The following is a 23,019-nucleotide window of genomic DNA, read 5'->3' on the forward strand; positions in this document are numbered from 1 at the left end:
TCTTAGTCTTTTTCCAAAACAGTTATGCACAACACCCCATGGCAATGAGTTCCACAGGTTGACTATGCATTGTGTGTAAAAGTACTTCCTTTTCTTTGTTTTAAACCTGCAGCCTATTAATTTAATTGAGTGACCCCTAAGTCTTGTGTTATGTGAAGGGGAAAAATACATTTCCTTATTCACTTTCTCCACACCATTCATGATTTTATAGACCCTAATAATTTCCATTGCCCTTCTCTGTACCTTTTCCAATTCTAATATATCTCTTTTGAGATGGGGCGACCAGAACTGCTTGCAGTATTCAAGGTGTGGGCTTACCATGGATTTATATAATGGCATTATGATATTTACTGTCTTATTATCTACCCCTTTCCTAATGGTTCCTGTTAGGTTTTTTTGACTGCCGCTGCACATTGAGTGGATGTTTTCAGGGAACTATCCATGATGACTCCAAGATCTCTTTCTTGAGTGGTAACAGTGAATTTAGACCTCACCCTTTTTTATGTATAGCTGGAATTATATTTTCCAATGTGCATAACTTTGCATTTATCAACACTGAATTTTATCTGTCATTTTGTTGCACAGTCACCGAGTTTAGTGAGATCCCTTTGTAACTCTTCACAGTCACCTTTGGACTTAACTATCCTAAGTAATTTTGTATCATCTGCAAACTTTGCCACTTTACTGCTTACCCCTTTTTCCAGATCATTTCAACCATATGTTGAACAGCACTGCTCCCAGTACAGATCCCTCTCTCCACTTTGAGATTTACCTCTCTCCACTTTGAAAACTGTTTATTCCTACCCTTAGTTTCCTATCTTTTAACCAGTTACAGATCCATGAGAGGACCTTCCCTCTTATCCCATAACTGCTTACTTTGCTTAAAATCCTTTGTTATACAGGAGGTCTGACTAGATGAACACAGTGCTCCCTTCTGGACTTGGAATCTATGAGTCTATGAAACAAAAAATAAAACTAATAATAATAATAACAATACTATATTCCCATGATGTAATACTGAGTGATAAAAATAATAAAAATGTGTATGATAGTTGGCCTTGAGATCTGGACACCACTGTTGCAGGTAAGATGCAAAGAGCTCACAGTCTAAATAGACAAGACAGGCCAAGGGTAGGAAGGGAAACAGAGACCCTGAGTTGAAGCAACTTGTCTAAATTCACCCAGCAGATCACTGGCAAAAGAACCCAGGAATCCTAACACACAAGCCCCTTAGAAATGCCCAGCTTTATATGTTTTTGGTATGAGCCCTCTCTGACTGTGACTATGAGCATGTTATAAAATTGTTACCTATTATTGATTTCCCTCACATAGAGTGTGTGTGTGGGCAGGGGGGACATACACAGACATGGACACACTGAGTGTCAAACATTTATGGGCTTAGACATATGGAATCATTTAACTTGGAGAGAGAGAGATTTATTGTATAATTTGTATTACCCTGACACCTAGAGGCCTCAGTCTTCTAGATGCTTCGCAAACACATAGTGAGACACAGCCTCTGTCACACAGAATGTATAATCCAAACACACAATGGAAGGGAGGGGAAACTGAGGCATGGAAAGGAGAAGTGACTTGTGCTTGGTCACACGCAGGTCAGCGGCCAAGACAGGAATAGATACCAGGTCTCCTGAGTACCAGTCCTGTGCCCCTAGCCATTGGATCACAGTCATTGCTTTATACACTTCTGCCTCTCTGTGAGTGTGATCACTTCAGTTTCTGGGAACATTTAGGAAAATACAATACAGACAGAAAGTAACTTTGGCCTCTGGGCCTCTGATCCTATGCTGTGCAGGGCTTCAGGGACTGAGTGCCTGAAAGCCCTTAGGAATAGGCATGGGTAAATATCCTTCCAACAGCACCAGAGTTAGCTACACACAGCTCGTCTGCAGAGAGCAACGGGTCTTAGAATTTTTCCAGCAGGCCAGCCTCAGTGTGAGGAGAGAACAGTTTCTCCTAATACGGTGATAGATAGATAGATAGATAGATAGATAGATAGATAGATAGATAGATAGATAGATAGATAGATAGATAGATAGATAGATAAAAGGAGTCTGGAGTTGGAGGAGAGAAGAGCTTTCACAACTCTTGGAGGATTTCACAAACACCGGCACAGTAAGTTTGCTGTTGCAATTAAATATATGTAGGGTTTCCAGAGGTGCCTTTTAAGGGAAAAATTGTAAATGGTTGTAAATGGACAATATGTATTTTTTCAGATTTTCAGTCTTATTTCAATTTGGACATAGTAAACTAAAGCAGCATAAATCAGGGGTTACCTTAGGAAACATCTATCTATCTATCTCTCTATCTATCTATCTGACAGGGCACAGTGAAAAACAAATAGTAGAATCTGTCTATCCATCTATTGCTCTAATTATTTGTTGTTACTACTGTCTTTCTCTCTGTCTATCTTTATGTTTGTTCTTTCTTTCTATCAGTTTGTTGTCACTTCTTTTGCTAGTTTGGAAATGTGTTGACTGGGATACACAAGGGAAAAAGAATCACAATGAGACATAACACATTGAAATTGAGTGGTTCTGTAAAACAAACTTAATTAAAACTCATCCAATCCCCCTTTTCAGACAGAAGATTATCGGTTAGATCTTGTCTACAAGGTGCAGTAGTTCACAGGAGAAGTTTGTATATTCCAGTGTGCACTAATATGTTGCACACTCAAAGCTCCCTAGTGTACATTGATGAATTTCTGTTTCAAGCAGTACTATATTAACATGCACTAGGGAACTTTTAATGTATGCCAGCAGGGTCCTCATGGGTCAGTTAGTGCACAACATGCTAGTGCAGACTAAGGCACCATGTAGACAAACCGTGAGAGTGTCTTCTTCTGTCTGGTTTCAGAGTAGCAGCCGTGTTAGTTTGTGTCTGCAAAAAGAACAGGAGGACTTGTGACACCTTAGAGACTAACAAATTTATTTGAGCATAAGCTTGCATGGGCTAAAACCCACTTCATCTGATGCATGCAGTGGAAAATATAGTAGGAAGATAGACATATACACAGAGAACATGAAACAATGGGTGTTACCATCCACACTGTAATGAGAGTTATCAGGTAAGGTGAGCGATTACCAGCAGGAGAGAAAAAAAACCTTTTGTAGTGATAATCAAGGTGGGCCATTTCCAGCAGTTGACAAGAACATGTGAGGAACAGTGGCGGGGGGAGGGGGAGAAATAAACGTGGAGAAATAGTTTTACTTTGTGTAATGACCCATCCACTCCCAGTCTTTATTCAAGCCTAATTTAATGGTGTCCAGTTTGCAAATTAATTCCAATTCAGCAGTCTCTCATTGGAGTCTGTTTTTGAAGTTTTTTTATTGTAATATTGTGACTTTTAGGTCTGTAATCGAGTGACCAGGGAGATTGAAGTGTCCTCTGACTGGTTTTGGAATGTTATAATTCTTGACGTCTGATTTGTGTCCATTTATTCTTTTATTATGTAGAGACTGTTCAGTTTGACCAATGTACATGGTAGAGGGGCATTGCTGGCACATGATGGCATATATCACATTGGTAGATGTACAGGTGAACGAGCCTCTGATAGTGTGGCTGATATGATTAGGTCCTATGATGGTGTCCCCTGACAGTACGAACTCAAGACAGACCATCACTGGGATCAATGGCAGTGAAATGTAGTACAAATAAAGAGAGCCCAGCTTAAGTGGTGTCCTGATCGTCACTGGATCTTGATCTTGCAGCAGTTCTACTACAAATGCTATTACTGCTAATAAAAATTATGTTCAGTATTGCCACATTTTTAAACAGAGATACAGTATGGTGTAGTGATTATGGGGGCTGGAGTCAAGGTTCTTGGGTTCTATTCCATTCCCGGCTCTCACCTGAGAGTATGATCTAGTAATTAGGGAAGGGTACAGCACCAGGACTCCTGGGTTCTATTCCCAGCTCTGGGAGAGCAGTGGGATCTAGTAGGTTAGAGAAGTGGAAGAGGAGTCAGAACTCTGGTGTTCTTTTATTCTGTTTTTGGTTGTGAGTGATGGGTCATGACTAGAACAGCCAACTGGGATTAGGGACTCTTCCTGGGTTGTGTTCCTGACTCTATAGCTGGGTCATCATGTGACCATGAGTGAGCCCTTTCACATCTGAGGTAGATGCTACTCCCATTTACAGCAGTATGAATGCAGAGTAATTCCACTGCTTTCAATGAAATTACTCCAGATTTGCACTGGTGTGCCAGACAGAAGAGTCTATCTCTCTGGTCTGCAGTTTCCCTTCTGTAAAATGAGGATAAGATTTACCTAACTTTATACATCTTTGAATGAAAAAGTTATACAAGGACCTACAAAGAAATTGGTCCTGGTTATAATTTCTTTCACCTTGGTCTCTATGTAAAAGAATAAATGGACACAAATCAGATGTCAAGAATTATAACATTCATAAACCAGTTGGAGAACACTTCAATCTCTCTGCTCACGCGATTACAGACATGAAAGTTGTGATATTACAACAAAAAAACTTCAAATCCAGACTCCAGCGAGAAACTGTTGAATTGGAATTCATTTGCAAATTTGATACAATTAACTTAGGCTTGAATAGAGACTGGGAGTGGCTAAGTCATTATGCAAGGTAACCTATTTCCCCTTGTTTTTTCCTGCCCCCCCCCACCCCCCAGACGTTCTTGTTAAACCCTGGATTTGTGCTGGAAATGGCCCACCTTGATTATCATACACATTGTAAGGAGAGTGATCACTTTAGATAAGCTATTTGCAGCAGGAGAGTGGGGTGGGAGGAGGTATTTTTTCATGCTTTGTGTGTATATAAAAAGATCTTCTACACTTTCCACAGTATGCATCCAATGAAGTGAGCTGTAGCTCACGAAAGCTTATGCTCAAATAACTTGGTTAGTCTCTAGGGTGCCACAAGTCCTCCTTTTCTTTTTGCGAATACAGACTAACACGGCTGTTACTCTGAAACCTTTCACCTTGGTGTAAATCAAGAGTAATCCCATTCAGTCAATAGGCCTGATTATCTTCTCACTCAGCCAGTGTAAATCAGGAGTAACCCCATTGTAGTCAATGGGATTTATTCTCCTCTCTCTCACTCAGCCTAACGTAAATCAAGAGTAACTCCACTGGAGTCAATGAGGCAGATTCCCTCACCCCCATTCCCAGATTACATCAATCTTCACAAGATAAGGATCTGATCTTAAATCAAGGAAATTATGGTGGTTTACACAAAAGGACAAATATTTTAATAGTCTAATCCTGACCATTGTCCTTGTCCTTCCCTATACAGGCAGCTCATAAAGTACTGAGAAAGAAAATGTCCAACCGAACCACTGTGACCGCATTCCTTCTCCTGGGATTCTCTGATGTTCCAGAGGTGCAGATTTTATACTTCATACTGCTCTTAGTAATTTACCTGGCAGCACTGATGGAGAATCTTCTTATCATCACAGCCATAGCACTTGACCACCAGCTTCACACTCCCATGTACTTCTTCTTGATGAATCTGTCTGTTGTGGATCTTGGCTCCATCTCTGTCAATATCCCCAAATCAATGGCTAATTCCCTAACCCACACTAGGTCAATTTCCTATGCCGGATGTGTCATCCAGGTTTTTTTCCTTGTCTTCTTGATAGGAACAAACGTTTTCCTTCTCACCATCATGGCATACGACCGATACGTCGCCATCTGCCGACCACTGCACTATGAGAGAGTGATGAACAGGAGAGCTTGTGTCCAAATGGCAGCCAGTGCCTGGACCAGCGGTTGTCTCAGTTCTGCACTGCACACCGGGAACACGTTTTCGATAACCTTCTGTGGAGGCAACATGGTGGATCAGTTCTTCTGTGAAATCCCCCAGCTACTCAAGCTCGCCTGCTCTGACTTGTACCTCAGTGAAGTTCAGATTCTCACCTTTAGTGCATCCTTAGGCTTAAGCTGCTTTGTTTTAATAACTTTTTCTTATGTTCAGATCTTCAAAACGGCGCTGAGAATCGCCCCTGAGCAAGGATGCCATAAAGCCTTCTCTACCTGTCTTCCTCACCTCATTGTGATCTCTATATTTGTTTTCACTTGCATCTTTGCCTACCTGAAACCCACCTCTAGTTCTGCATCGGGTCTGGATCTCGTGGTGGCTTTTCTCTACTCCATGTTACCGTCAGTGATGAATCCAGTTATCTATAGCATGAGGAACAAGGAGATCAAAGCTTCATTGAGGAGACTGACTGGGTGGATGTTATTCACCAAGATTTAAGTATGTGTCTGTTAATAATCTTTTGCTTTGTTTCTCCTGGTCCATGTCAGTTATTTCCATAACAACACAATGCATACACAGAAGATCCAGTTTCTACTCTTGGCTGCATCAATGCAAATCCAAATTAACTCCACAGATGTCAATGCACTTGGGCTGATTTACACCATCAGAAGTTCTGGCCTAATAATGGAGTTAAACTGGTGTGCATTTTGTGAGAGGGAAGAATTGGGCTTTCATTCTGTGCCAGAGCAATGCCTGTTAAACTGCTTTGCCACTTATACCCATTTCAGGGTCACTTAAAAACAAGGAACTTCTTTCCCTTGTGCGCATAAATCAGGAGTGGTGTCAAAGGAGTCAGACTGGTGTAAATCTGGTATATGGGAGAGCAGACTCTGACCTCAACTCTGACCTCCGCAAACCGGTGTAGTGCCATTGACTTTGATAGAGCTTAACCAATTTACACCACCTGGGGTCTGGCCTCTTGACTTTAGTGGAGCTACATCCATTTACACCAGGTGGGGACTGGACTCATTGAGTCCAATGCCGTGATGCCAACTGACACAATCTGTGGATCTTACATCTACATTTGAATATCAAGGAGCTCATTCTATTTAGCTTAACAAAGAGATGGTTAAGAGGTGATTTGATCACAGTCTACAAGTACATACACAGAGAACAAATATTTGAAAATGCGCTCTTCAGTCTAGCAGAGTGGGTAGTACCAGGATCCAATGGCTGGAAGTTGAAGGCAAATTCAGACTGGAAATAAGGCATACAATTTTTAACTTTATTTGTATTGTTTTTGTATAAAATATAAACACATAACAAAACAAAACATTAATACATGCACAAGATGGAAATACAATATATATAACAAAATTCAATGTTCATTATTTGGAAAACCTGGAAAAAACAAAAGAAAAAACAAATACAACCCTGAACCCATAAAGATCATGCAGGGCATCAATTATTAAAGTGACTAAATAGATGAATAAATGAGTCATTTTTTTCCATTAATGCAGTTGTAGAGAGATCATTAAGGTAGTCTGTGTATGATGGAGGAAGTGCAGATTTCCATTTTCTCAAAATAACTCTTTTGGACACTAAAATAGTTACTGCAATCCGTTTCTTAATGTCAACTGGTAATACCAATTCATCCAGCACCCCTAAAATACACAAGCTTGGAGAAGGAAAGATAGCACCACTTTAAGTTTTTGAGAGAACGCTGAATATACATTTTTAGGCAGGTGTGTGAAATTTTTGGATGATGTGTGAAAGGTTGGCATGTGGCTGTTTGCATCTCCAACAGTCACTATGTGTTGCCAATCTTCCCTTAAACAAATGTTCTGGAGCCCAGAGGTACCTGTTTACTATCTTGTTCTGGAAGAATCACAAGGATAAAGAACTTGAATTATTTTTCACATTAAGCCAGATACCCTCCCAGGCTTCTGTTGTGATAAAAAGGCTAAGTTCTTTTCCCCATTTTTCTTTGAGGCTGCGATTGAGAGGGTAATGCAAAACATTAAGCCACCTACAATTCCTACAAATTGACTTTTTTCCCCATATTTCTTAACATGTTCTTCTAGAGGTGAAAGAGTTGAAACAGACCGATCATCCCCAATCCTTGCATGAATCCTTCATCATAGTAACTGAAGGAAAGAACTGTGAGACAGTAATCGCTGATATTTGTTACACTCGTAATCGAAGGATGCCAGTCTATTATCTTGTATTATATCTTCAATTTTTGTTCATCCTTTTTCTATCCAAATTGTCTTAAGCGTGGAATTGACCTTGATCCTGAGGCACCGGGTATCCCATAGTGGTACGAGAAGAGAATTAGTAAGATCAGATGCTGTAATCATCTTAGCCCTGGTCTACACTAGGACTTTAGGTCGAATTTAGCAGCATTAAATCGATGTAAACCTGCACCCGTCCACACGATGAAACCCTTTATTTCGACTTAAAGGGCTCTTAAAATCGATTTCCTTACTCCACCCCTGACAAGTGGATTAGCGCTTAAATCGGCCTTGCTGGGTCAAATTTGGGGTACTGTGGACACAATTCGACGGTATTGGCCTCCGGGAGCTATCTCAGAGTGCTCCATTGTGACTGCTCTGGATAGCACTCTCTACTCAGATGCACGATTGCCGTTGCTCTGACGCAGGGAGGGGCGACTGACGACACGGCTTACAGGGTTGGTTTACAGGGAGTTAAAATCAACAAACGGGGTGGCTTTACATCAAGGAGTATTTCAGGCAGGACTTCACGGAGGGTTCCAATAAGAAATGATGCACCTAAGTTATTGTTCTTATTGGAACAAGGAGGTTAGTCTGGCCTCTGATTGATACATGGCTAGATTTATCTCGCTGCACCTTCTCTGTGAGTGACTGCAGTGTGACCTAGAGGAATGAGTCCCCTAGACGGGGGGCGGGGGGAGGGTTGCAAATGAGTACAAAACAAATCTGGTCTATTTCTTGTTTTGATACACTCCATCTATCTTTTACATCTTCGGCTGGCAGCAGACGGTGCAGAAGGACTGCATGCCATCCACATCTCATGGCTGCTCGGCAGAAGATGGTACAATAGGACTGCTAGCCATCCTCATCTCTTGCCTGGCTGGCAGAAGATGATGCAATAGGACTGCTAGCAATCCGTATCACCTGCCTGCTCACCATAAGACGGTTCAATAGGACTGACTGCAGGACTAAAGAGAATGACCTGATCAAGTCACTCCAAATTTAGTCCCTGCGCCCATGTCTGCCCAGGCGCTCTTGATCGACCTCACAGAGGCGACCAGGAGCACCTCGGACATGACGATGGCGGCTACCAGTCCTATTGCACCGTCTGCTGCCACAAGGCAATGGGTTGCTGCTGCTGCTACTTTGTAGCAATTCAGTACCGCGTCTGCCAGCACCCAGGAGACATACGGTGATAGTTACCTGAGCGGGCTCCATGCTTGCCATGGTATGGCGTCTGCACAAGTAACTCAGGAAAAAAGGCGCGAAATGATTGTCTGCCCTTGCTTTCACGGAGGGAGGGAGGGAACGGGGGCCTGACGATATGTACCCAGAACCACCCGCGACAATGTTTTAGCCCCATCAGGCATTGGGATCTCAACCCAGAATTCTAATGGGCAGCGGAGACTGCAGGAACTGTGGGATAGCTACCCACAGTGCAACACTCCAGAAGTCGACTCTAGCCTCGGTACTGTGGAAGCGCTCCGCCGAGTTAATGAACTTAATGCACTTAGAACATTTTCTGTGGGGACACACACACTCGAATATATAAAACCGATTTCTAAAAAAACGACTTCTATAAATTCGACCTTATTCCATAGTGTAGACATACCCTTAACGCATTGCAGGATGCCCCATGTAGATGCAAAGATTGGATTTTTCCCTAAGGATGTGGGAATAGCCTAAGGTATATAAAAGAAGTGAGGGAACCAAATGGCATGGCTAAGCCTTTTTTTATCTCAAAGCAGGCCGGAGTGTATACAGAGCTACTGGAGGGGAACCAACTTACAATAGCACGCGTTTGAAATGCTAGGTAATATGGATACAAATCTGGCAACCCCATACCTCCAGTTGCCCAGGATTATTTAAGGATCTTGTGTGACAAGTGAGACGGTTTTTATCCCATCTAAATTTCATGGTAAGCCTATTTATTCGAGCAAAGAGCGAGAGAGAGACCTTGAAAGATAATAGGTTAATAATGACAGGTTTCAGAGTAACAGCCATGTTAGTCTGTCTTCGCAAAAAGAAAAGGAGTACTTGTGGCACCTTAGAGACTAACCAATTTATTTGAGCATGAGCTTTCGTGAGCTACAGCTCACTTCATCGGATGCATCCGATGAAGTGAGCTGTAGCTCACGAAAGCTCATGCTCAAATAAATTGGTTAGTCTCTAAGGTGCCACAAGTACTCCTTTTCTTTTTAGGTTAATAATATAAGTACTCCTTTTCTTTTTAGGTTAATAATATAAGTCACTGTAGGCAAGATATTCATTTTGGATATTTCTATTCTCCCCAGTAAGGCTAGAGAGAGGAGACACCACCTCTCTATAAACTTGGAAATTTCTTTAATATATAGTCCACATTTATAGAAACAATTCTGGGAAGATTAGGACATATTTTAACAACTAAATAAGTTATTTCCTTACATATTTGAAATGGAAAATGCTGACACAGAAGAATCTGGTCTTTGGATATATCCATTGCCTGTGATTTATTCCAGTTAATGTAAAAACTACAGATCTTTCCAAAAAATTTCAACTACATTCAATAATGATCGGATTGATAAGATGGATTCTTCAGTGGTACAAAAATATCAGCGTATAAAGTGATTTTGTATTCTTACCTGTTTATAGTCACACCTTCAATGGCTGAGTGCTGATGTATATACATTGCCAGTGGTTCAAGAGAGAGAGATTAAAAAGGAGGGGTGTCCTTCTTTCTAGTTGAAATGTCAGAGAAATAATTCCATAAATTGCTAGTGAAGTGAGGAGAGAGAGAGGCATAAATTTTTAACAGTGAGGTTAATCAATCATTGGAACAGTTTACAAAGGATTGTGATGGATTTTGCATCACTGGCAATTTTTAAATCCATGTTGGATTATTATTATTTTTTAAAATATGCTTTAGTTCAAAAAGAATTATTTTGAGGGAGTTCTATGGCTGGTGTTTTGCAGGAGGTCAGACTAGATGATCACAGTGGTTCCTTCTGGCCTTGGAATCTACGAATGCCATTTCCTTGATGATCACAGTTCTGTAAGTTATTGGTTGCCTCTCACTTTGCAGATAAGCCTTTAGAGCTGTATTCTGATTATACTGGTGTAAATCTAGACTCTACACTACTGTGGTTTTGCATGTGTATGTGGGTTGAACACTGTTGTGTGTTTGTATGTGGACTGGTCACTGCAGTGTGTTTGTGGTTCTGTGCAGCAGTGTGTGTGTTTGTGGGCTGTCCAATACCATGCATAACTATATGTTAACATCTCGTGTAGATCGTGCTAAAGGACAAAGTGCACCGCAATAGCAAACTCATAAGCTGCTATACAAGGTCTGACCACTAGAAGGGGACAAGGAGGCACATTGTGTTAGGCTGGGTTATGTATACATTGGGGAGTGTGAGAGACTTGAGTGACTGTGTGTACCTGTGGAGGAGGGGAAGGGAAAAAAGGGAACAGAGAATAAACTGCAACACAGGCAGGAGCACTGGATTAGTTCAAATGTCTGTGAGGCCCTGTCCTCATGGCTGAGAGAGGTGTCAGGTAAAGTGGCTGTACAGTGTCACACGTACAAATGCCACCCACTGGTCTGTGTGTGTTTCAAATCCCCTCTGTGCCCAATTCCAAGAGCCTGTAAGTCTGTCATACCCCTACCAGGGAGCCTGGCTATTTAGCTCAAGCTGCAGGAACTCAAGCCCTTAGCTCTGGAGGTCCCTAGTTCAACCACAAGGTGTCACCCAAGATGGTGATCATCATATGAGCTCAATTTAGGCCCTATTTCTGCATTAACGAGGTATAGCTGTTGGCCTACCAAGCTGCTGCAGAGCAAGAGTGAGGCCTATGAGGGGAGTGACACACTCGTGTAATGGGGGGCCAATTTATGCCCACATCATCTCAGACATGCACGTTCCTAGCCCCCTGCATGCTTATGACCTAAAATGCATTGCATGGGTGGTGTGTATTGAAACTGAGATTGATAGAGCTGGTCAAGGAAACGCCACCAGAAAATAGTATCCTCAGTCTGTTCATGGCAGATGCTTCTACTCTTCTAGCTGAGTGAAAATTAATCTGCCCATGGCTTGGAAAAATGTTGTCCAGCTCTACCTTTGACCCACCATGCTCACTCCTCCCAAACAGCTCATGCAAAAATTCTTGGGTACCTCATCTACCTGGAAGCTGTTCCAAGCACTTCATCACCTAGGGACAGATTTTTCAAAGATATTAAGGTACTTACTGGGATTTTCAACAGCACCTAGGTGTCTAAAACTCATTGATCAATGGGGGGCCTAGATGTTTTTGGAAATCCCACTAGGCACCTAAATGCCTTTATTAATCTGGCCCCTTAGCTCTTTCTGCTGTTTCTGCTTTCAGTAAATAAAGCTCTTCTGCTGTTTGACTGAAAACAGTGTGTTGCATTGACTTTATTTTGGGGATATAGTTCTATTTAAAAAATTCTCATCAGAAAATGTGATTTAATCAAAATGGACATAAATGTCCATTTTCTTTAATCCCATTTTCTGATGAGAAGCTTACATGGAAAAATGTCCATGTTAATGATTTTTTTTCCCAAATTTTTGATCAGGAGAAACAAAACATCAATTTCATGTTGACATGTCAATTTATTTCATTTCCATTAAAAATATTGACATGTTTTTGACATCCCCCATTCAAAACATTTCAGATTTTTTGGGGGGGAGGGAGGGGGGGTAAGAATTTGGAAGGCATCTGCCTCTGTCCACACAAGAGTGTGAGGGGAAGGTGAAGGTGAAGGAGGCCTTCCTTATGACTGTTTGTTCAATACTTGGAGCACTCACCCAGGAGCGGGGAGTCCCCAGTTTAAGTCCCCCTCTGCCTGATGAGAAAGGATTTCAACAAGATCTCCTCACTTCTCATGTGAATACCCTAACCACTGGCCTAGGGGAAATCTTGAGGTAGGGTCTTCTCCATCTCTCCTGTTGAAGCCATTCCACTTTAATGAAATCATTTGCTATTAATTAGGCAGATTAACAAAGAGAGGGTTAAGGCTGATTACAGTGTATAGGTATCTATATGTGAAACAAATGTTTAATAATGGGCTCTCCAATCTAGCAGAGAAAGGAATCACCTGATCTGACAGCTGGAAATTGAAGCTAGACAAATTCAAACTGGAAATAAGGAAGTCATTTTTAACACTAAGAGTAATTAACAATTGGAACAATTTACCAAGGGTCGTGGTGGATTCTCCATCACTGACAATTTTGAAATCAAGATTGGACTTTTTCTAAAAGATCTGCTCTAAGAATTATTTGGGGGAAGTTCTCTTGCCTGTGTTATACAGGAGGTCAGATCACAATGGTCCCTTCTGGCCTTAGAATCTGTGAACATCTATGTGATGTGTCACTCAGTCACTTCTATGTTGTATTATTTTCCTGTGTGACTTTATGTCTGTGCTGTGCGGGTCAGTGGAAGTCAGGAGATTTGTGTTCTATTCTTGGCTTTGACACTGACCTGCTGTGTGACCGTAGGCCAGCCTCTTCCCCTCTCTGTGCCTCTCTTTCCCCTCCCTCCTTCTCCCTGCCTTGTCTACTTGACTGTGAGTGCTTTGGGGGATGGACTGTGTCTTATTTTGTGGTTCTGTGGACCCATTTACAGCATGTGTGCTCAACAGCAGTAAAATACACTGGATATGGTGCTAGACCAGGAGATCTGGGGTCTGGTCCTATTGACTTCCTTTATGGCCATTAGAAGTGTCCAGGTAGACAGGCTTTGGCTGCTCGCTTCAACTCTGACCCTGTGTTTCAAGATGCTAGTATCAGCTTTCCTGGTTACTCAGTTGTCTTTTCCTTTGAAATAGAAATAAACCGAGATGCCAGAGCGTGAATGGGTTTCTAGTTACAGTATATTGTTATTAGACAATATTAATTCCCCCCCCGCCCCATTTAAAGTTTAAGGGTGGTTGAAAATTTTCATTTTCAATGGAAAATTCGTTTTTTTAGCAAAACAACTTTTTTCCCTCAGAATGTGTCTACTATCCTCGAAAATTTGTGGCGTTTTGTTGGAAAACTGAAACCTCAGACAACAACCTTATTTGGTTTTCTTCTCAAAATGGGCACTTGTGAGCTAAAAGTTTTTAGTTGCCTGACACTGAAAAAAGAAATGGGTAGGTGAAAAGGTTTATTTCCCTGTAGAAGAATTTTTTCAATTTTTATTTTTTGTTATTTTCTGACGAACTGTAGGTGAGTAAATTGATAGTAAAAATGTAAAAGAGTTCTGATTGTACTTCTTCTTTGTGTTCTTAAAGTTCCTTTGGATGGTAACCCTTAAACATATGGAACTGAATTAGTAAATTCACTGTACCAGTGTCTGAGGATTTTTTACCACACATGATGCACTCAGTCGGCCAGCCTCAGGATTCTTTGGTCAGAATCTATCTATCTATCTAGTAGTATCTAGAAGACAAATGCACAGCTATTTAAGAGGTCTTTCACCCTTCATTCTGAGACTGAATTGACAGAACTAGATTCAAATGTGTTCCTCTCTGCAGAGGATCTGTGTGGAGCTGACGTTGAGCATCGCTGGCACTAAAAGGACTGCTGCTGTGGGAACGTGGTTTGTCCATTTCTATTTCCTAAGGGCTTGTGGGACTCACTCCCTGGAGCCCTGAACAGCTCAGAAGCGGAAGCCCACAAGCTATAGTACATAGATTCATAGATTGTAGAGCCAAAAAAGGTCATTCTGATCCTCTAGGCTGACTCTCTGAATAGCACAGGCCCTAGACTCTCCCCCACGGTTTACTGAATCTAGCCCAGCTTCTGTGTTATCTGTGGACCAGGATTACCAAGGGGTTTAGGCATGTAAAGATGGCGGGAGATGCCTAGTGGGATTTATGAATGCTCCTAAGTGAGCCAGGTGGCTAAGTCCCATCAAATGTTAATGGAAGTTAGGTGCTTAACCTGCTTAGGAGATATTGTGAATCTCAATAGGCACCTATCACCAGCTTTAGATACATAAACCTCTTTCTAATCCTGGGCCTTGCTAATTTCCAAGCCCGGCAGTTCTCTTGAATTTCAGAAGAATAAAACAAAAGCCTGGGATTTGCAAAGGAGCTGCAGGGATTGGAACATGGGTGCCTCACTCCCTTGAACATCCCAGACTAAATGATAATGAAGACAGCCAGGCGGCAGTGGCTAGAGAGAAGATGTCAGGAGTGCTAAGCAACTAATTGTCCTCAACTCTCTGTGCTTCAGTTTCCCCACCTCTAACCTAGGGGATAATAACTGAGACTGAATGGATAATTCATAAGGAATCATTTATTTAGGGCCTGATGTATGATTCAATTTTGTTCGAGCCCTTACATCTTTCACATTTTTTTTCAGGACAAAATCGCCTGTTTTCCACAGGAATGTAGGAATTGCCAAAGGCCAGTGCCTTTGGTCTGACTGGGGCCAGCACCAGATGCTGCATCATCCATAGCCTGGCACAACAGTTTGGGTGTGGGGAGACCTGCCCCCAGTACAGCAGCTTCAGCATCATCTGCCTGAGTCTGCAAAGAGCCAGAGACAATAGCTCTGGGAGAGAGGAACTGCCCCAGGAAACTCCATGAGGTTTGAACTCCCTCCCCATCAACCCTTCCCCAGCATGGGGCTCTGTGTGCAGGGGGAGGGGAGGTAAGGACTGGGGGGACCACAACTGCCCCCTGACTCTATGTGGGCACCATGCTGATCCCAATGGGTGAGGGTGAGTCACCTGCTGCATCTTCCGGAAGGGAGCAGGGGTCCCATGCCACTGTCCCAGCCTCTCTTTGAGGGCCCCCCCCCGACACTGACACTCCACGTGGGGTACAGGGTCAAGGGGGCAGAGCCCTATACCTAATATAAAAATCTCCTTCTTAATGTCTTCACCTCTACTAGCCATAGATTTCTCCTTGTGTCCCTTCACTTCCCTGATCAATTTTCTGCAATTCCTATCTTCAGATTTATATTCATTAATATCAACCTCCCTTTTCTTCCATTTGTTCTATATATAATGTTCCCCTTTTTCCATACCATTCATAACCTTATAAACATCTATCCTATCCCCCTTTAGTCATCTCTTTTCTAAGCTTTTTGTCTCTCCTCGTACGGAAGCTGTTCCACACCCTGGATCATCTTGGTTGGTCTTCTCTGAACCTTTTCCAGTTCCTATTGAGCTGATCAAAGCTCCAAGGGTTAGAGTCTTGTGTCCTTCAGCAAAGCATCCTGCTTATTCAGGGGCCCATGAGCCAGCTACTTAGCCTGTACACGGAGAACAAACAAGTAGTCAACCAACAAACCCAGATATGGACCAAACACACCACTCTCCAAGTCCCGCTTCCGCCAAGCATGGAATCTGCAGCTGCTCCCTCTGAAACGCCCTTGTTGGCAGCATTTCTTCATGGCTCTTGAGTTTACCGAGGAAGTGACATTTTATACCAAGTCTTCCCTGCATGCTGGCCACTGTTTTATATTATGCGGTGTCCCCAGTAATAAATCTGCTCATTTACAATCTGAGAACCAATGAGATAAAAGAAACTTTGGACAAAGTTTTAGAAAAGATATTTTTCACCAAGAGAAGATTTTCTTCCTAACATATGTGTATAGGTTAATACTCCCTCCCTGCTACAGGGGCACATACTAATAAAATGAATGAAGGGATTCTGCACGGTGGGTGGGGCTTAGGATCTGAGATTCTGGTTCTGGCCCATGGCCCATCCCTACAGAACCCTCCACTATTTTGATTGATAACAATTGTCGACTTGGGTGGCTATCACAATCTCCATGGAGAAGCCATGAAGTGAATAGTACTGGGAGAATGAACTACCCTTTCCCTTTGTAGAGGTGGTCTCTTCAGATCAGGACTGGTCTTTGGTCTCTGCTGAGGCTGCTTGTAGCATGTAAAGTGGTTCCAGTTTGGATGGACGGGATGGTTTGTGGGTGCTGTCATGACATCTCCAAGCAGCTGAAGCAGAAAACCAACCATTACACAGAGGTCAGTAGTGGGAGGACATGAGGCCACTACTCACTGGGCCTGAATTTGAACAGGTGACAGAGATGAAAGCAGCTGCTTCATCTCTAATCTCATCTGCCAATGTTTCCTGTCCTACTCTGAGATGTCTGTAGCATCCACATGGAACAGAGCCCTCCTCTGCTTTCAAATGTCCAGTGGGGGCTAAGGCCAGGGACTGTCCTGTCTCAGAAATCTTATGGGGACAAAATCTATTCCCAGACACTGCCATGATGTTAAGTTCAGTTTGGTGTGCAAGGGACACAACATCAGCCCAGGGATTCATGTAGGGATAGGAACCACTACAATAAGAACATGTGGGGAGTCTCCTAGGAAACCCCCTTGAGAACCACAGAGCTGCGATTATTCCCAGGGGGCATTAGCAGGGGAGCAAATAGAAAACAGCTCAACAGAATGTGTCCAATGTATTCTGGGTACAAATCCACTGATTTCCATGGGTTTGGCCCTGTGGAGGGACCTATAGCTGATTCTGCAGCATCCAGTGCAATTAGAGCAGGAACAAGGGGTATGTGCCTGCTGCAGAATCTGGAACAATCCAGGGTACTTTTGATCCAGGATGTTAGCTATCACTGGGATTTTCAGAGCATCTGAAAGGAATTATATGTTCCACTCCTCTGATTGAACAATGGGTGTTAGGCACCTTACTCCCTTAGACCTCTTTGAGTAACCCATCCATAATACCCAAGGATTTCTTGTATGACCACAAGGGTACAAATAATTTCCACTCATGCGTAATTCAGAGCAGGGCTTTGAACCTGGCTCTGCCACATTCTAGGTGAGTGTCCTAACAAGCAGAACCCTGTAAAGAAACTTGCTCTCTCTTTCAGTTTGTCCTGTTGGAGCCGTTCCACTTGGTATAAATAATTAAATATACATTAGGCCAAAGTCAGTGACTTTGTCCCAATGGGTAGGACACTCACCTAGACTTGGGGAGACGCAGGTTCAAGTCCCTGCTCTGCCTAATTCAGAACAGTCCAGTTGAGTACTCTAACTCTATCTATCCCCCTATTTGCTACTCAGGGGTCATCTCGCTCTAATTTTGACCAGAAATTCCATCCTGCACCTGAGAAACCTTCTCAATCAAAGTTTAATTGAACCTGACATGTTCCCGGGATCAGGTACAGTTTCAATGAATCAGCATTTTCAGATGAAAAAACGTTTCTTTGAAAAATTGCTGATTAGCTTTTCACAGGCAGCTGCCTCCCTGGGCTACCCAAATCCCAGCTAGCTGGAGAGTTGGGCAGTCGGGGGAGGCAGCTGCCTGGTGTTCTGTGGAGCCTGGATGATGCATCTACCAAGCTCCCTAACAGGTGAGCTTCTGAGGAACCGTGAGCCTGGGAACCTGGCAGCCAGCCAGGTAGGCTCCTGGGGAGCCCGCCTGATGGCTAGCTGGCTGGCGGATGGAGTGGCAGGACCCCAGGGGGAGACATGCTGGCCAGGCAGCCTGACTCCCAGCCTGGTTTCCATTGAACGTTTTGAATAAATTGACACATTCCCACAGATAGCTTCAACTCTGCCATATCAGCACGATATGGATATAGGCAATCATGAACAGAAAAATTGGCACAATAATTTTCATGGATTATGTATCTATCTATCTATCCCCATACACACTCATCTATCCATTGACTGTCATAATAATTCACAATCAAAGAGAAATCTGTCCTTATGGCAATGTGACCTTGTGTGTTAGATAAGCAGTGGTCCCATCTGTCTGTTTGTCTTTCTAATAACAGTGTTCTGCTTGGCCAGGTCTAGATTTACACAAGATGGTGGATGGAATGCCAGGTCAATGCATGTGCTGGCACTTTGCCACTTACACCAATGTTATACCAAAATGACCCAACACAAGTAACTCACATCAATGTTTCTGTCACTGCTGCATTCAGCCCAGAGTTTTTGCCCAGAAACTCTTCAGAGTTAATCTGCTGATGTCCATGGAGCTACTCTGCGTTTGCACTTGTCCAGCTAAAATGACAATGGAATCCTTACATGCCTTGCGCTCTCTTTCTCCACACTGCCTTTAGCCATATTTGGATCCGTGTGTGTGTTTACTGCTGGCCAAACCCTGATCCCTTCAAAGTGAAGAGGCTAAATCCCAGTGAATGGCATCAACGTTTGGTCTCATTTTCAAGAGTCAGCTTGCAAAACCTTCCCCTTACAAAAAAGCCTTTCCACTACAGCAAGAATGACACAGCATTATGCATTCCAGTATAAAATAATATAAAGATACATATCCACAGCTCTAGGCATCCTTACATATCCTTAATAACACAATAACATCCCAGCTGCACTAACAATAATTTCAACAGTAGTTCAGCCTTGCAGGCACCCTCTTCAGCACCCCCCCCACCATTGTGGGGAGCAAACCTTCAGCTCCCTCAGAAAACCCCAATAAAGAGATGGTACATCAGCAAGCCCAAGAGATGACAAAAACATCAACAAGTGCATGTAACCAAACATTCCATAAATGCAATGGTTATATAGACTATGCCAAAATGTTTACATTAATTGATGTGTGTACACACACAAATGTGCATGCGTATCCCTCTGCACAAACCATTGTCCTCCCCTGCCTGGTTTCAGATGTTCTGAAGTTTGCTCTTTTTTACACTTGGTAGAAGAGGTTTTCTTGAGCTCAGGTGTTGGCATCTGGCAACCAGGAAGGCTGGGATTCCCAAAGGAATTGAAGGGAACTAAGCACCCAAATTACAGTTGGATGTGGGTGCCTAACTCCCATAGGCTCCTTTGAAAATCTCAGAAAGACTTCATATTTTGTCAAGGATTAGTTCCAATATTAGAGCATCAGCTATGCAGTGCCGTGCTGTTTCAGACTGAGAAGAGGGACTCAGTTTAAACACGTCTTCAAAGCTGCTTTACCCTCCCTCCAACCTTGAATACTTGGTCGTGCACGACGCTTTTTCTGCATGTTCTGCCTTTTTGGGTGAGTTTCTGTGCAAATAAAGCTGGTGGGAGGAGCTGTTGTTGAGTGCATGGAGGAAAGTCCAAGAGGGAAATCAAAGATCTTAGAAACATCTAAGGCACCAAAGTTTAGTGTCCACATTTCATTTTGCAACCATGAAAAGACACTTCAAACCCAGCTGTACAATAAGGGCCATGATATATGTCCCTTCTCAAACTTCCTGCCTCTAACTTCACAAGAATTTTTTCAGGCCCAGTGTTGTGAAATCCTGAGTGACACTGGGGAAGAAGAAAGACCCAGTCAAAGAGATCGATAATAAATCCAGTTAAGATTGTAGGCAATCGTCATAATTCTGTTGAGATCTGGGCTAGGTTATTCAAGGTGGTCTAAAGAAATTAGGCACTGATCTGCCAATGGGAGTTTTGTACTAAATATCCTGACACCATTCTGAAAATCACAACCTAAATCATGCCTAAATTCTGCATCATGACTTTCCTGAAGGCCCCCTTCACCTCTTGGTTCTTCAGACTGTAGATGATGGGGTTGAACATTGGGGTGGCGACCGTGTACATAAGCGACAGAGTTTTATGGAAGCCTGGGGACAGGTCCGCTGATGGTGCCATGTGCATGATAATGATGGTCCCGTAATACAGACTCACCACCAGCAGGTGAGAGGCGCAGGTGGAAAAGGCCTTTTGCCTCCCGGCGAAGGAGGCAATTCGCTGGATGGCCGAGAGGATAAGAACGTAAGACACAATTATGAAGAGGAAAGGGATCAGGGCTATCAGGGAGCAGCAGACCAGAATGATCATTTCCGTCAGGGGGCTTTTTGCACAGGATAATTTGAGCAGCTCCACCATGTCACAGAAAAAATTATTAATTTCATTGGGGCCGCAGAAGTTTAGCTGGGGCACCATCCCCACTACTAAAGCTGAGACTGAGAAACCAGTTATCCAGGAGGCAGATACCAACAGAAGGCAGACCCTGAAGTTCATCATAACCTTATAGCTGAGTGGGTTGCATATGGCTAAGTAACGGTCATAAGCCATGACTGCAAGAAGGAAGCACTCTATGGAAGCCGAAGCACCAAAGAAAAATAACTGTGTGATACAGTCCCTGAAGAAGATTGTCCTATCCTCTACCAGGAACCCAGCCAGCAACCTGGGGGAAATGACTGAGGTGTAGCAGGTCTCCAGGAAAGACAAATTCCCCAGGAAGAAGTACATGGGGGTGTGAAGGTGCTGGTCGTACGCAACTAGCGCAATCATGAGGAGGTTCCCAGCCACAGTTAGGACGTACATCACCAAAAACAGAACAAAAAGCAGAATCTGAAATTCATTCAGATTCCCGAATCCCAGAAGGATGAACTTGGTGATGGATGTTTCGTTTTTCCATTGCATGTGTGCCATGTATTCTCTGGAAGGAAAGAAAGGAAGGAAGGAAGATTAACAAAACCGGAAAGATCTCCTTTCCAAAAATCTACAACTATTTCCTTTGACAGGTTTCAGAGTAGCAGCCGTGTTAGTCTGTATTTGCAAAAAGAAAAGGAGTACTTGTGGCACCTCAGTGGTGACTGCATCCGATGAAGTAAGCTGTAGCTCACAAAAGCTTATGCTCAAATAAATTGGTTAGTCTCTAAGGTGCCACGAGTACTTCTTAACTATTTCCTTGTTATTCCACCCCTTTTAACCGTATTCAATATCTACTTAGGGCCAGATTATCAAAAGCATTTAAGGGCCTAAAGATTCACTTATTCTTCTAGCGGGATTTTACAAAAGAACCTCAAGAACTAAAGTTCATTGATTTGAATGGATGTTAGGTGCCTAGATGCTTTTGAAAGTCCCACTAGGCACCTAAATACCTTTAAAAATCTGACCAGTGACCTGTTTAAGTACATTAGTAAATCCAACTAGACACCTATCTGCATCTTTAGGCACATAAATACCTTTGAAAATATGTCACTTAATATATCATATTTTTTCACCTGGCCTGATGCAATATGGCAGTTGTTACAAATATGTCCATAAACATGACCCCAGAACGTCACAGAAGGGTACTTTTCGGTTAACTTTATAAAGGGTAAAAAACCAAGCATCTGCAAACCCCAGAGTAACCTACCTATAATTTTTTCAGCAACATGCAATAATACATATGGGTGAGATTCTCATTCCACACCCACTTAAAGCCCCCTGCCTTTCCACAGCTGTATTGGCATAACAGGGCCGTAGGAGAACTGGTCAAAAACATTTTTTCTATGGAAATTTGTTAGTTTTCAGCAAAACACTTTGCTGAGAGATTTTGGCCACAAAAGGCAGTTGCAGTGCCTCGTGGGATAAATAGTTTGCTCCTCATGTCCCCATTCTCCTCAATGAGCTGGGATCCCCCATCTGAACTACATCTCCCATAATGCAGCAGGAACAGGGACTCCATATTGCACAGTTTCCCCTTATTAGAATGAGAGACCATGATGCATTATGGGAGGTGTAGTCTAATTGAGGATGCCAGCCACAGGGGAGAATACAGATACAAAAAGAAAGCTACAACTTCTAAGAGGCACTGCATTCCCCATTTAAAATATTTTGATGAAAAAATGAAATTTTCCATTGAACACAGACACATTTTTGAAAATTAAAAAAAAAATTACTCAAAACTCCAATATCCCATTGAAAAATAGTTGAAGAAAAATTTTCAGCCCCAGATTTTGGTATGAATGGGATTTTGGTCTATAGAACTAGATGCTTTAGCTCCAGTCCAATGGGTCAGAAAACAACATATGAGCTTAACTACAAGATATGAGCTTTTAGAAAAATGCCTGCATGGAAATATGAATCTAGCACTTTGCCCTGCAGGAGACCAGACCTGGGCTCAGTTTAGCTTCAGAGGACACAGGAGCCATAGTCCCATTTCTTCGTTCAGAGTACTTTGCTCCCAGCCTCAAACAAAACACCCTCTGATCTGGCTGCAGAAGTGTCCCTGCTAACATAAGCTGTGATGTTGAGTCATGAGCAGCTGAGATAATAACTAGTGATCAGGGTTTTGCAGATGAGAGTACGCAGATACAGAGAACAAAAATCTGCTCTCTCTCTCTCAAACTATCAGCTA

General features: G+C 42.7%; 2 protein-coding genes and 1 pseudogene across 3 annotated transcripts in view; 2 read left to right on the plus strand and 1 right to left on the minus strand.

The window, feature by feature from the left end:
- The window catches only part of LOC311530619 (olfactory receptor 5AP2-like), a 404,829-nt pseudogene that overhangs the window by 364,590 nt on the left and 17,220 nt on the right, over positions 1 to 23,019 (plus strand). The gene's annotated exons all lie outside the window — the stretch shown is intronic.
- Positions 5,311 to 6,246, plus strand: LOC311530220 (olfactory receptor 14A16-like; the record flags this gene model as incomplete). Its single annotated transcript, XM_084646686.1, has 1 exon — positions 5,311 to 6,246. The coding sequence occupies one exon, from the start codon at positions 5,311 to 5,313 to the stop codon at positions 6,244 to 6,246; it is 936 nt and encodes a 311-aa protein (XP_084502812.1).
- LOC311530609 (olfactory receptor 5AP2-like) lies at positions 20,379 to 21,326 on the minus strand (the record flags this gene model as incomplete). Its single annotated transcript, XM_084647428.1, has 1 exon — positions 20,379 to 21,326. The coding sequence occupies one exon, from the start codon at positions 21,324 to 21,326 to the stop codon at positions 20,379 to 20,381; it is 948 nt and encodes a 315-aa protein (XP_084503554.1).

This window comes from Lepidochelys olivacea, assembly GCF_965140295.1.
Source record: "Lepidochelys olivacea isolate rLepOli2 genome assembly, chromosome: 14".
Taxonomy (NCBI): Eukaryota; Metazoa; Chordata; order Testudines; family Cheloniidae; genus Lepidochelys; species Lepidochelys olivacea.